Here is a 13,374-nt window from a genome sequence, read left to right on the forward strand (position 1 = left end):
CGAAACACGTTTTAGAAACTAACAACATTGTAATCTCACCTCTTAGCTTTGGTGTCATGTTCCCCAGAGAGTCTCATTTTGGAGGCAGGGCCCCCCTTCTTTCTTGCTCCAGAGAGACTCATTTTAGAGAACTGACCCCTAAACAGAGATCCAACATGTTGGTTGTGGTTATTAACACAGTGACAACTAAACAGAGATCCAACATGTTGGTTGTGGTTAACACAGTGACAACTAAACAGAGATCCAACATGTTGGTTGTGGTTAACACAGTGACAACTAAACAGAGATCCATCATGTTGGTTGTGGTTAACACAGTGACAACTAAACAGAGATCCAACATGTTGGTTGTGGTTAACACAGTGACAACTAAACAGAGATCCAACATGTTGGTTGTGGTTAACACAGTGACAACTAAACAGAGATCCAGCATGTTGGTTGTGGTTAACACAGTGACAACTAAACAGAGATCCAACATGTTGGTTGTGGTTAACACAGTGACAACTAAACAGAGATCCAACATGTTGGTTGTGGTTAACACATTGACAACTAAACAGAGATCCAACATGTTGGTTGTGGTTAACACAGTGACTCCTAAACAGAGATCCAACATGTTGGTTGTGGTTAACACAGTGACAACTAAACAGAGATCCATCATGTTGGTTGTGGTTAACACAGTGACAACTAAACAGAGATCCAACATGTTGGTTGTGGTTAACACAGTGACAACTAAACAGAGATCCAACATGTTGGTTGTGGTTAACACAGTGACAACTAAACAGAGATCCAACATGTTGGTTGTGGTTAACACAGTGACAACTCTACAGAGATCCAGCATGTTGGTTGTGGTTAACACAGTGACAACTCTACAGAGATCCAGCATGTTGGTTGTGGTTAACACAGTGACAACTAAACAGAGATCCAGCATGTTGGTTGTGGTTAACACAGTGACAACTAAACAGAGATCCAACATGTTGGTTGTGGTTAACACAGTGACAACTAAACAGAGATCCAACATGTTGGTTGTGGTTAACACAGTGACAACTAAACAGAGATCCAACATGTTGGTTGTGGTTAACACAGTGACAACTAAACAGAGATCCAACATGTTGGTTGTGGTTAACACAGTGACAACTAAACAGAGATCCAACATGTTGGTTGTGGTTAACACAGTGACAACTAAACAGAGATCCAACATGTTGGTTGTGGTTAACACAGTGACAACTAAACAGAGATCCAACATGTTGGTTGTGGTTAACACAGTGACAACTAAACAGAGATCCAACATGTTGGTTGTGGTTAACACAGTGACAACTAAACAGAGATCCAACATGTTGGTTGTGGTTAACACAGTGACAACTAAACAGAGATCCAGCATGTTGGTTGTGGTTAACACAGTGACAACTAAACAGAGATCCAACATGTTGGTTGTGGTTAACACAGTGACAACTAAACAGAGATCCAACATGTTGGTTGTGTTTAACACAGTGACAACTAAACAGAGATCCAACATGTTGGTTGTGGTTAACACAGTGACAACTAAACAGAGATCCAACATGTTGGTTGTGGTTAACACAGTGACAACTAAACAGAGATCCAACATGTTGGTTGTGGTTAACACAGTGACAACTAAACAGAGATCCAACATGTTGGTTGTGGTTAACACAGTGACAACTAAACAGAGATCCAGCATGTTGGTTGTGGTTAACACAGTGACAACTAAACAGAGATCCAACATGTTGGTTGTGGTTAACACAGTGACAACTAAACAGAGATCCAACATGTTGGTTGTGGTTAACACAGTGACAACTAAACAGAGATCCAACATGTTGGTTGTGGTTAACACAGTGACAACTAAACAGAGATCCAACATGTTGGTTGTGGTTAACACAGTGACAACTAAACAGAGATCCAACATGTTGGTTGTGGTTAACACAGTGACAACTAAACAGAGATCCAACATGTTGGTTGTGGTTAACACAGTGACAACTAAACAGAGATCCAACATGTTGGTTGTGGTTAACACAGTGACAACTAAACAGAGATCCAACATGTTGGTTGTGGTCAACACAGTGACAACTTATTTGATTGATTATTTGATTGATTGTCAATTATAATTATTGAAGGTCAATTGTTCTCATTTATTCATTATCTCTTTGAGAAATTAATCATTTACTAACAGACACATCCAAACAGTCTAGTGGAACTAATATTAGTAGTTGAACTGACAATAATAATAATAACAATATAATATTAATAATAACAATATAATACATGTAATAATTATAACGTGTCACTTTCTCTTTGAATAATGTCTCTCATTCTAGTGTGTTGCTTTGTTCAACATGATATGATGATGCTGTTACTGAATTCAGTTCATAATATTAATGTTAAGAAAAGTCTGTTCAGTGGTTTCATACCAAATTACACAGGAAGCAGGAGCTCATTGGAATTTAGAAAACAACAAATGTTCTGATATTATGAAAGACGACTTACAATTTATACATCAAAAATATAAAAATTGTAAAATAACCGCGATATACGAATATATGAACAACATGTTATAATGTGACTTGACTACACCCAGTTAGCTATATGAACAACATGTTATAATGTGACTTGACTACACCCAGTTAGCGCCATTTTGTATGATTGAACTGTCACGTAGCTGTCCCAGGTGAAATGGACTGTTACACCTGAGTGTTTTACTGTCATTCACTAAACTAAAATAACACCACACATTTAATTTCTCTTCACACTTTACAATAATCACTGGGAAGATTCTTACCTTGTAGCCTGAATTCACAACCAGAACATGTCAAGTCATTGAGATATTTTCCGTTGTGCTGAGAGAGCACCTTCCTGATGACAAGTGTCTCTGTATCTATATTCTAGGTTCAGTTGATCTTTGGATGCAATAATATCTGGTCAAAGTCTAGTGACACAACACCATAGTATATCATAACCATAACAGCAGTTTAACCTTTGGCCAGTAAAGGCCATGGCATATTATAGCATGTAGAATCATTATGATGATCCCGGTTCATACTATAACATGTAGAATCATTATGATGATCCAGGTTCATACTATAACATGTAGAATCATTATGATGATCCAGGTTCATACTTTAACATGTAGAATCATTATGATGATCCAGGTTCATACTTTAACATGTAGAATCATTATGATGATCCAGGTTCATACTATAACATGTAGAATCATTATGATCCCGAGTGGCGCAGTGATCTAAGGCACTGCATCTCAGTGGTTGAGGTCTCACTACAGACACCCTGGTTTGAATCCAGGCTGTTTCACAACCGGCTGTGATTGGGAGTCCCCATATGGTGGTGCACAATTGGCCCAGCGTCGCCCGGGAATGGCCGTCATTGTAAATAAGAATTTATTCTTAACCGACTTGCCTAGTTAAATAAAGGTTAAACAAATGATAACAATAAATAAATTATGGCTCCAGGTTCAACATACAATATGTTCAATAGTATCTCTAACTTTGAAGTATACAGTTGGGTCCAAAATAGACACCCTTGATAAAGATGACTGTATAAAATACATCATTCAAATATAGAGCTATATTATATGGTAAACAAATGGGAAATGAAATTATTTTATACTAATACAATTTCTCAGAGAAAGAGATTGTTTACCAGATCATACTTTTTCTCTCAAAAAAGCAGGGGTAAAATTTGACATCCTTGTTTCCAAACCTTTCAGCTGTGATTGGGAGTCCCCATAGGGTGGTGCACAATTGGCCCAGCGTCGCCCGGGAATGGCCGTCATTGTAAATAAGAATTTATTCTTAACCGACTAGTTAAATAAAGGTTAAACAAATGATAACAATAAATAAATTATGGCTCCAGGTTCAACATACAATATGTTCAATAGTATCTCTAACTTTTAAGTATACAGTTGGGTCCAAAATAGACACCCTTGATAAAGATGACTGTATAAAATACATCATTCAAATACTGAGCTATATTATATGCTAAACAAATGGGAAATGAAATTATTTTATACTAATACAATTTCTCAGAGAAAGAGATTGTTTACCGAATTAGCTTGTTGGGAGATCATGTTCACCCGCACCTGTATCCCATCAGTAATCTGCACACCTGTCCTGATCATCACCTCTCCCCTTCAAAAGCTCTGACCTGACATCCATTCCCTGCCGGATCGTTAGCCATGAACAGTATGTTGTGCCCACGAACCAGCCTCCAGTTTATAGAGTTTGTTTTGTTTTGTACGTCTTGCTTGCCTTTAACTTACCGCCGTTTGTTTTGTCTACAGCCATTCACCCGGAACCCATACCCCATCCATGTCTGCTCGTCACCAGTGTGTTGTTATCCATTGGATCTGCCTATCCACTCCCATCAACCCACCTCCGCTGCCCGCTCCTCCACCCGGAACTATCTACCTCCACGTTCTCATTAATTAATAAATACTCACCATCTTTATACTCACCTTATCTTGGTCTGCTTCTGGGTCCAATTCTGGTAAACCCTGACATTACAATCTGTCATAATCGTGTGTATAGGTGGCAGGGAAGTCAGGCAGTCCACTAAACCTACTCCAAACACTATATGTGCATAAATAACAAATGGGTACGAGGACCTGTCGCGAACCTATACAACTACAACTCTGACTTAAAACAATCTCTGACAAAGACAAGAGGGGAAACAGAGGGTTAAATACACAACGGATGATGAATGAGATTGAAAACAGGTGTGTAAGAAGACAAGACAAAACCAATGGAAAATGAAAAATGGATCAATGATGGCTAGAAGACCGGTGACGTCGACCACCGAACAAGGAGAGGAAACGACTTTGGTAAAAGTCGTGACAACAATCAAATCGCTGTGTAGCTGCTTTCCTGCAGTCAAATTACCTAGTGACCTCATGGTGGAATGTTATTCATATTGTATCATTATTACCTAGTGACCTCATGGTGGAATGTTATTCATATTGTATCATTATTACCTAGTGACCTCATGGTGGAATGTTATTCATATTGTATCATTATTACCTAGTGACCTCATGGTGGAATGTTATTCATAATGTATCATTATTACCTAGTGACCTCATGGTGGAATGTTATTCATATTGTATCATTATTACCTAGTGACCTCATGGTGGAATGTTATTCATATTGTATCATTATTACCTAGTGACCTCATGGTGGAATGTTATTCATATTGTATCATTATTACCTAGTGACCTCATGGTGGAATGTTATTCATATTGTATCATTATTACCTAGTGACCTCATGGTGGAATGTTATTCATATTGTATCATTATTACCTAGTGACCTCATGGAGAGCAGAGAACAGAGAGAGTGGGTAGAGAGAGCAGAGGGAAGAGAGAGAGAGCAGACAGAGTAGAGGGAGAGAGAGAGCAGAGAGAGAGAGCAGAGAATAGAGAGCAGAGAACATAAAGAAGAGAGAGCAGAGAGAGAGAGAGCAGAGAGAGAGACAGCAGATAACAAGAGCAGAAAGAGAGAGAGCAGAGAAAAGCGAGAAAGCAGAGAGAGCAAATAGAGAAGGCAGAGGGAGAGAGAAGAGAGAGAGAGCAGAGAGGGCAGAAAGAGAGAGCAGAGAGCAGAAAGAGAGGCAGAGAGAGAGAGCAGAGAGAGCAGAGTGAGAGAGATAGCAGAGAGCAGGCTGAGAGAGCGGAGAGCAGAGAGAGCAGAGAGAGAGCAGAGAGAAGAGAGAGAGCAGAGAGGGCAGAGAGCGCAGAGATAGCAGATAAAATAGAGAGCAGCAGAGCAGAGTACAGAGAGCAGAGGGAGAGAGAGCAGAGAACAGAGAGAAGAGAGATAGAGAGCAGAGAGAGCAAAGGTAGAAAGAGAGAGAGAGCAGAGAGAGCAGAGGGAGTGAGAGAGCAGAGAACAGAGAAAGCAGAGGCAGAGAGAGAGCAGAAAACAGAGACGAGAGAGCAGAGGGCAGAGAGAGTAAGAGCAGATAACGAGAGCAGAAAGAGAGCAGAGAAAAGAGAGAGAGCAGAGAGAGAAGAGAGAGAGCAGAAAGAGCAGAGAGAGCAGAGAAAAGAGAGAGCAGAGCAGAGAGAGCAGAGAGAAAAGAGTGAGAGAGCAGAGGGAGAGAGCAGAGAGGGCAGAGAGAGAGAACAGAGAGGGCAGAGAGAGCAGAGAAAAGAGAGACAGATCAGGGAGAGCAGAGGGAGAGAGAGAAAGCAGAGAGATCAGAGGAAGTGAGAGAGAAGAGAACAGAGAGAAGAGAGAGCAGAGAACAGAGAGAAGTCTGTTGCTATAGTGACCCTGCATCACAACACTACATTGCTATAGTGACCCTGCATCACAACACTACGTTGCTATAGTGACCCTGCCTCACAACACTATGTTGCTATAGTGACCCTGCATCACAACACTACGTTGCTATAGTGACCCCGCATCACAACACTACGTTGCTATAGTGACCCTGCCTCACAACACTACGTTGCTATAGTGACCCTGCATCACAACACTCTGTTGCTATAGTAACCCTGCATCACAACACTCTGTTTCTATAGTGACCCTGCATCACAACACTCTGTTGCTATAGTAACCCTGCATCACAACACTCTGTTGCTATAGTAACCCTGCATCACACCACTCTGTTGCTATAGTAACCCTGCATCACAACACTCTGTTGTACTAATTGTACAATTTGTTTAATTCTATTCCACATATTTAATTGTTTTGTATTTCATTTCATATTTGTTTCATGTTTCAACCAGTCGCAGGTTAACATCAACCTGACAGAGGAAACGTTAAATCAATAAACAAACTGTTTTCACAATTAACAGCCTTTTCTTGTTTCAAGTCTGTTTTATTATGAACAGTACAATATATCCTTGTATACTTGTACAACTATGGAGCGTATGTCCATATATAATTATACAACTATGGAGCGTATGTCCATATATAATTATATATAATTATACAACTATGGAGCGTATGTCCATATATAATTATATATAATTGTATATAATTATACAATTTGTTATTCAACATAAAATACATGTTATTGTAAGAGGTCCTGGGTCAAGGTCACAATTATAGGAAGACGCGCATGTGTGTGTCCAATGTGTGTTTGTGTTTGTCCAGTGTGTGTGTGTGTGTGTCCAATGTGTGTGTGTGTTTGTGTTAGTCCAGTGTGTGTGTCCAGTGTGTGTGTGTCCGGTGTGTGTGTGTGTGTCCACGGTGTTTGTGTGCGTGTGTGTGTGTGTGTGTGTGAGTCCAGTGTGTGTGTGTGTGTCCAGTGTGTGCGTGTTTTCAGTGTGTGTGTGTGTGTTTTCAGTGTGTGTGTGTCCAGTGTGTGTGTGTGTGTTTTCAGTGTGTGTGTGTCCAGTGTGTGTGTGTGTGTTCAGTGTGTGTGTGTGTGTCCAGTGTGTGTGTCTTGCGTGTGTGTGTGTTCAGTGTGTGTGTGTTTGTGTCCAGCGTGTGTGTGTGTTTTGGTTTGTCCAGTGAGTGTGTGTGTGTGTGTGTGTGTGTGTGTTTGTCCAGTATGTGTGTGTGTGTGTTTGTGAGTCCAGTGTGTGTGTTTGTCCAGTGTGTGTGTGTGTGTGTGTTTGTGTTCAGTGTGTGTGTGTGTGTGTGTCCAATTGTGTGTGTGTGTTCAGTGTGTGTGTGTGTGTGTGTTTGTGTGTGTGTGTGTGTTTGTGTCCAGCGTGTGTGTGTGTGTGTGTATTTTTGTTTGTCCAATGTGTGTGTTTTTGTTTTGTCCAGTGTGTGTGTGTGTGTGTTTGTCCAGTGTGTTTTTGTGAGTCCAGTGTGTGTGTTTGTCCAGTGTGTGTGGGTGTCCAGTGTGCGTGTTTGTGTGGGTTTGTCCAGTGTGTGTTCAGTGTGTGTGTGTGTCTAGTGCATGTGTGTGTGTCCAGTGCCTGTGTGAGTGTCCAGTGTGTGTGTCCGGTGTGTGTCCAGTGTGTGTGTGTGTCTAGTGCATGTGTGTGTGTCCAGTGCCTGTGTGAGTGTCCAGTGTGTGTGTGTGTGTCCAGTGTGTGTGTCCAGTGTGTGTGTGTGTGTGTTTGTCCAGTGTGTGTGTTCAGTGTGTGTGTTTGTCCAGTGTGTGTGTGTGTGTGTGTGCGTGTGTGTCCAGTGTGTGTGTGAGTGTGTGTCCAGTGTGTGTGTGAGTGTGTGTCCAGTGTGTGTGTCCAGTGTGTGTGTGTGTGTAGAGCAGGTGTGTGTGTCCAGTGTGTGTGTGTGAGTGAGTGTGTGTCCAGTGTGTGTGTGTGAGTGTGTGTCCAGTGTGTGTGTGAGTGTGTGAGTGTGTGTCCAGTGTGTGTGTGTGTCCAGTGTGTGTGTCCAGTGTGTGTCCAGTGTGTGTGTGAGTGTGTGTCCAGTGTGTGTGTGTGTGTGTGTGTGTGTAGAGCAGGTGTGTGTGAGTGTGTGTCCAGCGTGTGTGTGAGTGTGTGTCCAGTGTGTGTGTGTGTGTGTGTGTAGAGCAGGTGTGTGTGTCCAGTGTGTGTGTGAGTGTGTGTGTGTGTGTCCAGTGTGTGTGTGTGTGTGTGTGTAGAGCAGGTGTGTGTCCAGTGTGTGTGTGAGTGTGTGTCCAGTGTGTGTGTGAGTGTGTGTCCAGTGTGTGTGTGTGTGTGTGTCCAATGTGTGTGTGAGTGTGTGTCCAGTGTGTGTGTGTGTGTGTGTGTCCAGTGTGTGTGTGTGTGTGTGTCCAATGTGTGTGTGAGTGTGTGTCCAGTGTGTGTCCAGTGTGTGTTTGTCTTTATTATTTTCATTTTATTTACAGGTTCAGCTTAGCAGTTTATATTAGTGTTCAGTATGTGTGGGTTATTATTTTAGGGACACTGAGGAGTCATCATCCCAAACCCCAATCCCTGGATAGAGGGGCTCAGTGAACGTGGAGGTGAATGTGATCAGGTGGGTCAGTGTGTCAGAGGAGGCTCTATAGAAGGACAGAGTGCCGGCTGGCCAGTCCAGATACACTCCTACTCTGTGGGAGCTGGAGGAGGGGACGTCTATGGTAGTGGGATAATTATTGTGCCTGGCAGAGTAACTGTTGTCAGAGCAGAACAGACTCCAGGACTTGTCATTGTATCCAAGACAACAGTCATTAACCCTTCCTCTCCTGCTGATTCCTTTATATGTCACTCCTATATCAGCCCCCCCCCTCCACTCTACCTCCCAGTAACAGCGCCCAGTCAGACCCTCTCTACACAGCACCTGTTCCCAGTCCTCAAATCTCTCTGGGTGATCAGGATACGGCTGCTCCTCTCTCCTACATGTCACCTTTCTGTTCTCCTCAGACAGAGAGAGGAGTCTGTTTACTGTGTTTGGGTCCAGTGTGAGATCACAGACATCTGATGGATGAAACCAGACACAATATTAGAAATCATCATCATTCACATTAGAATGTTAACTCACTTTTCACTAATTCATTAAATGTAGATGTTTCTAGGTATCAAAAGGAGAAGTTAAGGTAACTTGAGACTTGTTGAATGATCATATGTTATACTGTATGGTTATATAAAACACACTTATTACGCTTTTATTACACACGCACACACACTGGACACACACACACACTGGACACACACACTGGACACACACACACACACACACACACACAGTCAAATAAACTCTTTGTAAACGTTGGTGTCCCTGATTTCTGCTTCTGTAGGACTACAGCTGATATTTAATATGACCAAGTCAGTAATGATGTTGGTCTTTGACTTAACTTGAATTAAGACTTATTCTTAGTCATATTCTTCACAGCAGTCAACACTCACATTTTCTAAGTCCAGGTTTCATTCTGTTCTCTCCACCATGTTCCACACTGTAGCGGTAAGCAGAAGAACAGACAGTCAGAGGGATACACACACACACACACACACACACACACACACACACACACACACACACACACACACACACACACACACACACACACACACACGAATGGTCTGCAAATACACACAGGTCACACTGGACACACACACACACACACGCATAGGACACACTGGACACACACACACACACACATAGGTCACACTGGACACACACTGGACACACACACTGGACACACACGAATGGTCTGCAAATACACACTGGACACACACACACACACACACACACTAGACACACACTAGACACACACACACACAGGACACACTGGACACACACACACACACAGGACACACTGGACACACACACACACACAGGACACACACACAGGACACACTGGACACACACACACACAGGACACACTGGACACACTGGACACACACACAGGACACACTGGACACACACACAGGACACACACACAGGACACACTGGACACACACACACACACACACACTGGACACAAACACACACTCTCACACACACTGGACACACTGGACACACACAGGACACACTGGACACACACAGGACACACACACACAAACTGGTGACACACACACTGGTGACACACTGGACCCGGATAAAGCACTAAATAAACTTCAGTTAGTGCTAAATACGGCTGCTAGAATCCTGACTAGAACCAAAAAATTTGATCATATTACTCCAGTGCTAGCCTCTCTACACTGGCTTCCTGTCAAAGCAAGGGCTGATTTCAAGGTTTTACTGCTAACCTACAAAGCATTACATGGGCTTGCTCCTACCTATCTCTCTGATTTGGTCCTGCCGTACATACCTATACGTACGCTACGGTCACAAGACGCAGGCCTCCTAATTGTCCCTAGAATTTCTAAGCAAACAGCTGGAGGCAGGGCTTTCTCCTATAGAGCTCCATTTTTATGGAACGGTCTGCCTACCCATGTCAGAGACGCAAACTCGGTCTCAACCTTTAAGTCTTTACTGAAGACTCATCTCTTCAGTGGGTCATATGATTGAGTGTAGTCTGGCCCAGGAGTGGGAAGGTGAACGGAAAGGCTCTGGAGCAACGAACCGCCCTTGCTGTCTCTGCCTGGCCGGTTCCCCTCTTTCCACTGGGATTCTCTGCCTCTAACCCTATTACAGGGGCTCTCTCATACCATCCCTGGAGGGGGTGCGTCACCTGAGTGGGTTGATTCACTGTTGTGGTCATCCTGTCTGGGTTGGCGCCCCCCCCCTTGGGTTGTGCCGTGGCGGAGATCTTTGTGGGCTATACTCAGCCTTGTCTCAGGATGGTAAGTTGGTGGTTGAAGATATCCCTCTAGTGGTGTGGGGGCTGTGCTTTGGCAAAGTGGGTGGGGTTATATCCTTCCTGTTTGGCCCTGTCCGGGGGTGTCCTCGGATGGGGCCACAGTGTCTCCTGACCCCTCCTGTCTCAGCCTCCAGTATTTATGCTGCAGTAGTTTATGTGTCGGGGGGTCAGTTTGTTATATCTGGAGTATTTCTCCTGTCCTATTCGGTGTCCTGTGTGAATTTAAGTTTGCTCTCTCTAATTCTCTCTTTCTCTCATTCTTTCTCTCTCTCGGAGGACCTGAGCCCTAGGACCATGCCTCAGGACTACCTGACATGATGACTCCTTGCTGTCCCCAGTCCACCTGGCCGTGCTGCTGCTCCAATTTCAACTGTTCGGCCTTATTATTATTGGACCATGCTGGTCATTTATGAACATTTGAACATCTTGGCCATGTTCTGTTATAATCTCCACCCGGCACAGCCAGAAGAGGACTGGCCACCCCACATAGCCTGGTTCCTCTCTAGGTTTCTTCCTAGGTTTTGGCCTTTCTAGTGAGTTTTTCCTAGCCACCGTGCTTCTACACCTGCATTGCTTGCTGTTTGGGGTTTTAGGCTGGGTTTCTGTACAGCACTTTGAGATATCAGCTGATGTACGAAGGGCTATGTAAATAAATTTGATTTGATTTGATAGACCTGTTTTTACCCACCAATCAACACACAGAGAAATAAACAAAACATTATAATTTAATAGAGATATTGGTGATTTTATAAACTAAATCTGATCAAAATTATATTTTGTCAATGAAATAAATGAATGTATTGTGTACTAATCAAATATATTAAACATGTCGTTAAATTTGTAGTGTAGACCTATTCACTGTGCAAATATTATATGTTAATTATGTTCTGACCCACCGACTTTAACTCAGAAAACAATTGTCCCGAAGCAAAACCTAGTTGACGAACCCTGTTTTATAGTATTCCATGGCCTTTACTGGCCAACTGCTGTTATGGTTATGATATACTATGGTGTTGTGTCACTAGACTTTGACCAGATGTTATTACATCCAAAGATCAACTGAACCTAGAACATAGATACAGAGACACTTGTCATCAGGAAGGTTCTCTCTCAGCGCAACGGAAAATATCTCAATGACTTGATATGTTCTGGTTGTGAATTCAGGCTACAAGGTAAGAATCTTCCCAGTGATTATTGTAAAGTGTGTAGAGAAATTCAATGTCTGGTGTTATTTTAGTATAGGGAATGACAGTAAAACACTCAGATGTAACAGTCCATTTCACCTGGGACAGCTACGTGACAGTTCAATCATACAAAATGGCGCTAACTGGGTGTAGTCGAGTCACATTCAATAACATGTTGTTCATATAGCTAACTGGGTGTAGTCAAGTCACATTCAATAACATGTTGTTCATATAGCTAACTGGGTGTAGTCAAGTCACATTATAACATGTTGTTCATATAGCTAACTGGGTGTAGTCAAGTCACATTATAACATGTTGTTCATATAGCTAACTGGGTGTAGTCAAGACACATTATAACATGTTGTTCATATAACGTATTATATGATTCGTATATTGTGGTTATTTAGTATCATAGTTCTAAATCATCTTTCATAATATCAGAACATTTGTTGTTTTCTAAATTCCAATGAGCTCCTGCTTCCTGTGTAATTTGGTATGAAACCACTGAACAGACTTTTCTTAACATTAATATTATGAACTGAATTCAGTAACAGCATCATCATATCATGTTGAACAAAGCAACACACTAGAATGAGAGAAATTATTCAAAGAGAAAGTGAGACATTATTATTATTATTATATATTAGATATTGTTATTATTACTATTATTATATTATTATTATTATGGACAAAAGGTGAAAAATATAAAATCACCTGACTGTTTGGATGTGTCTGTTAGTAAATGTTTTATTTCTAAGAGATAATGAATAAAAGAGAACAATTGACCTTCAATAATTAATTGTCACTGTGTTAAACACAACCAACATGTTGGATCTCTGTTTAGTTGTCACTGTGTTAACCACAACCAACATGTTGGATCTCTGTTTAGTTGTCACTGTGTTAACCACAACCAACATGTTGGATCTCTGTTTAGTTGTCACTGTGTTAACCACAACCAACATGTTGGATCTCTGTTTAGTTGTCACTGTGTTAACCACAACCAACATGTTGGATCTCTGTTTAGGGGTCAGTGTGTTAACCACA

The 13,374-nt window shown here is 42.0% G+C and overlaps 2 protein-coding genes across 2 annotated transcripts in view; one reads left to right on the plus strand and one right to left on the minus strand.

Annotated features, from left to right (window-relative positions):
* The window catches only part of LOC116370074 (NLR family CARD domain-containing protein 3-like), a gene marked incomplete at its 3' end in the record, with an annotated part of 97,357 nt that overhangs the window by 16,845 nt on the left and 67,138 nt on the right, over window positions 1-13,374 (minus strand). The window contains exon 2 of the mRNA XM_031819677.1: window positions 40-138. Coding sequence (XP_031675537.1) covers window positions 40-122 — 83 coding nt within the window. The remainder of the gene's footprint in view (window positions 1-39; window positions 139-13,374) is intronic.
* LOC116370072 (NLR family CARD domain-containing protein 3-like) overlaps window positions 12,120-13,374 on the plus strand; it is a 315,247-nt gene continuing 313,992 nt past the window's right edge. Inside the window, exon 1 of the mRNA XM_031819669.1 lies at window positions 12,120-12,318. The gene's annotated coding sequence lies outside the window, so the exon portion shown is untranslated. The remainder of the gene's footprint in view (window positions 12,319-13,374) is intronic.

This window comes from Oncorhynchus kisutch, unplaced genomic scaffold (genome assembly GCF_002021735.2).
Source record: "Oncorhynchus kisutch isolate 150728-3 unplaced genomic scaffold, Okis_V2 scaffold2442, whole genome shotgun sequence".
Lineage (NCBI taxonomy): Eukaryota > Metazoa > Chordata > Actinopteri > Salmoniformes > Salmonidae > Oncorhynchus > Oncorhynchus kisutch.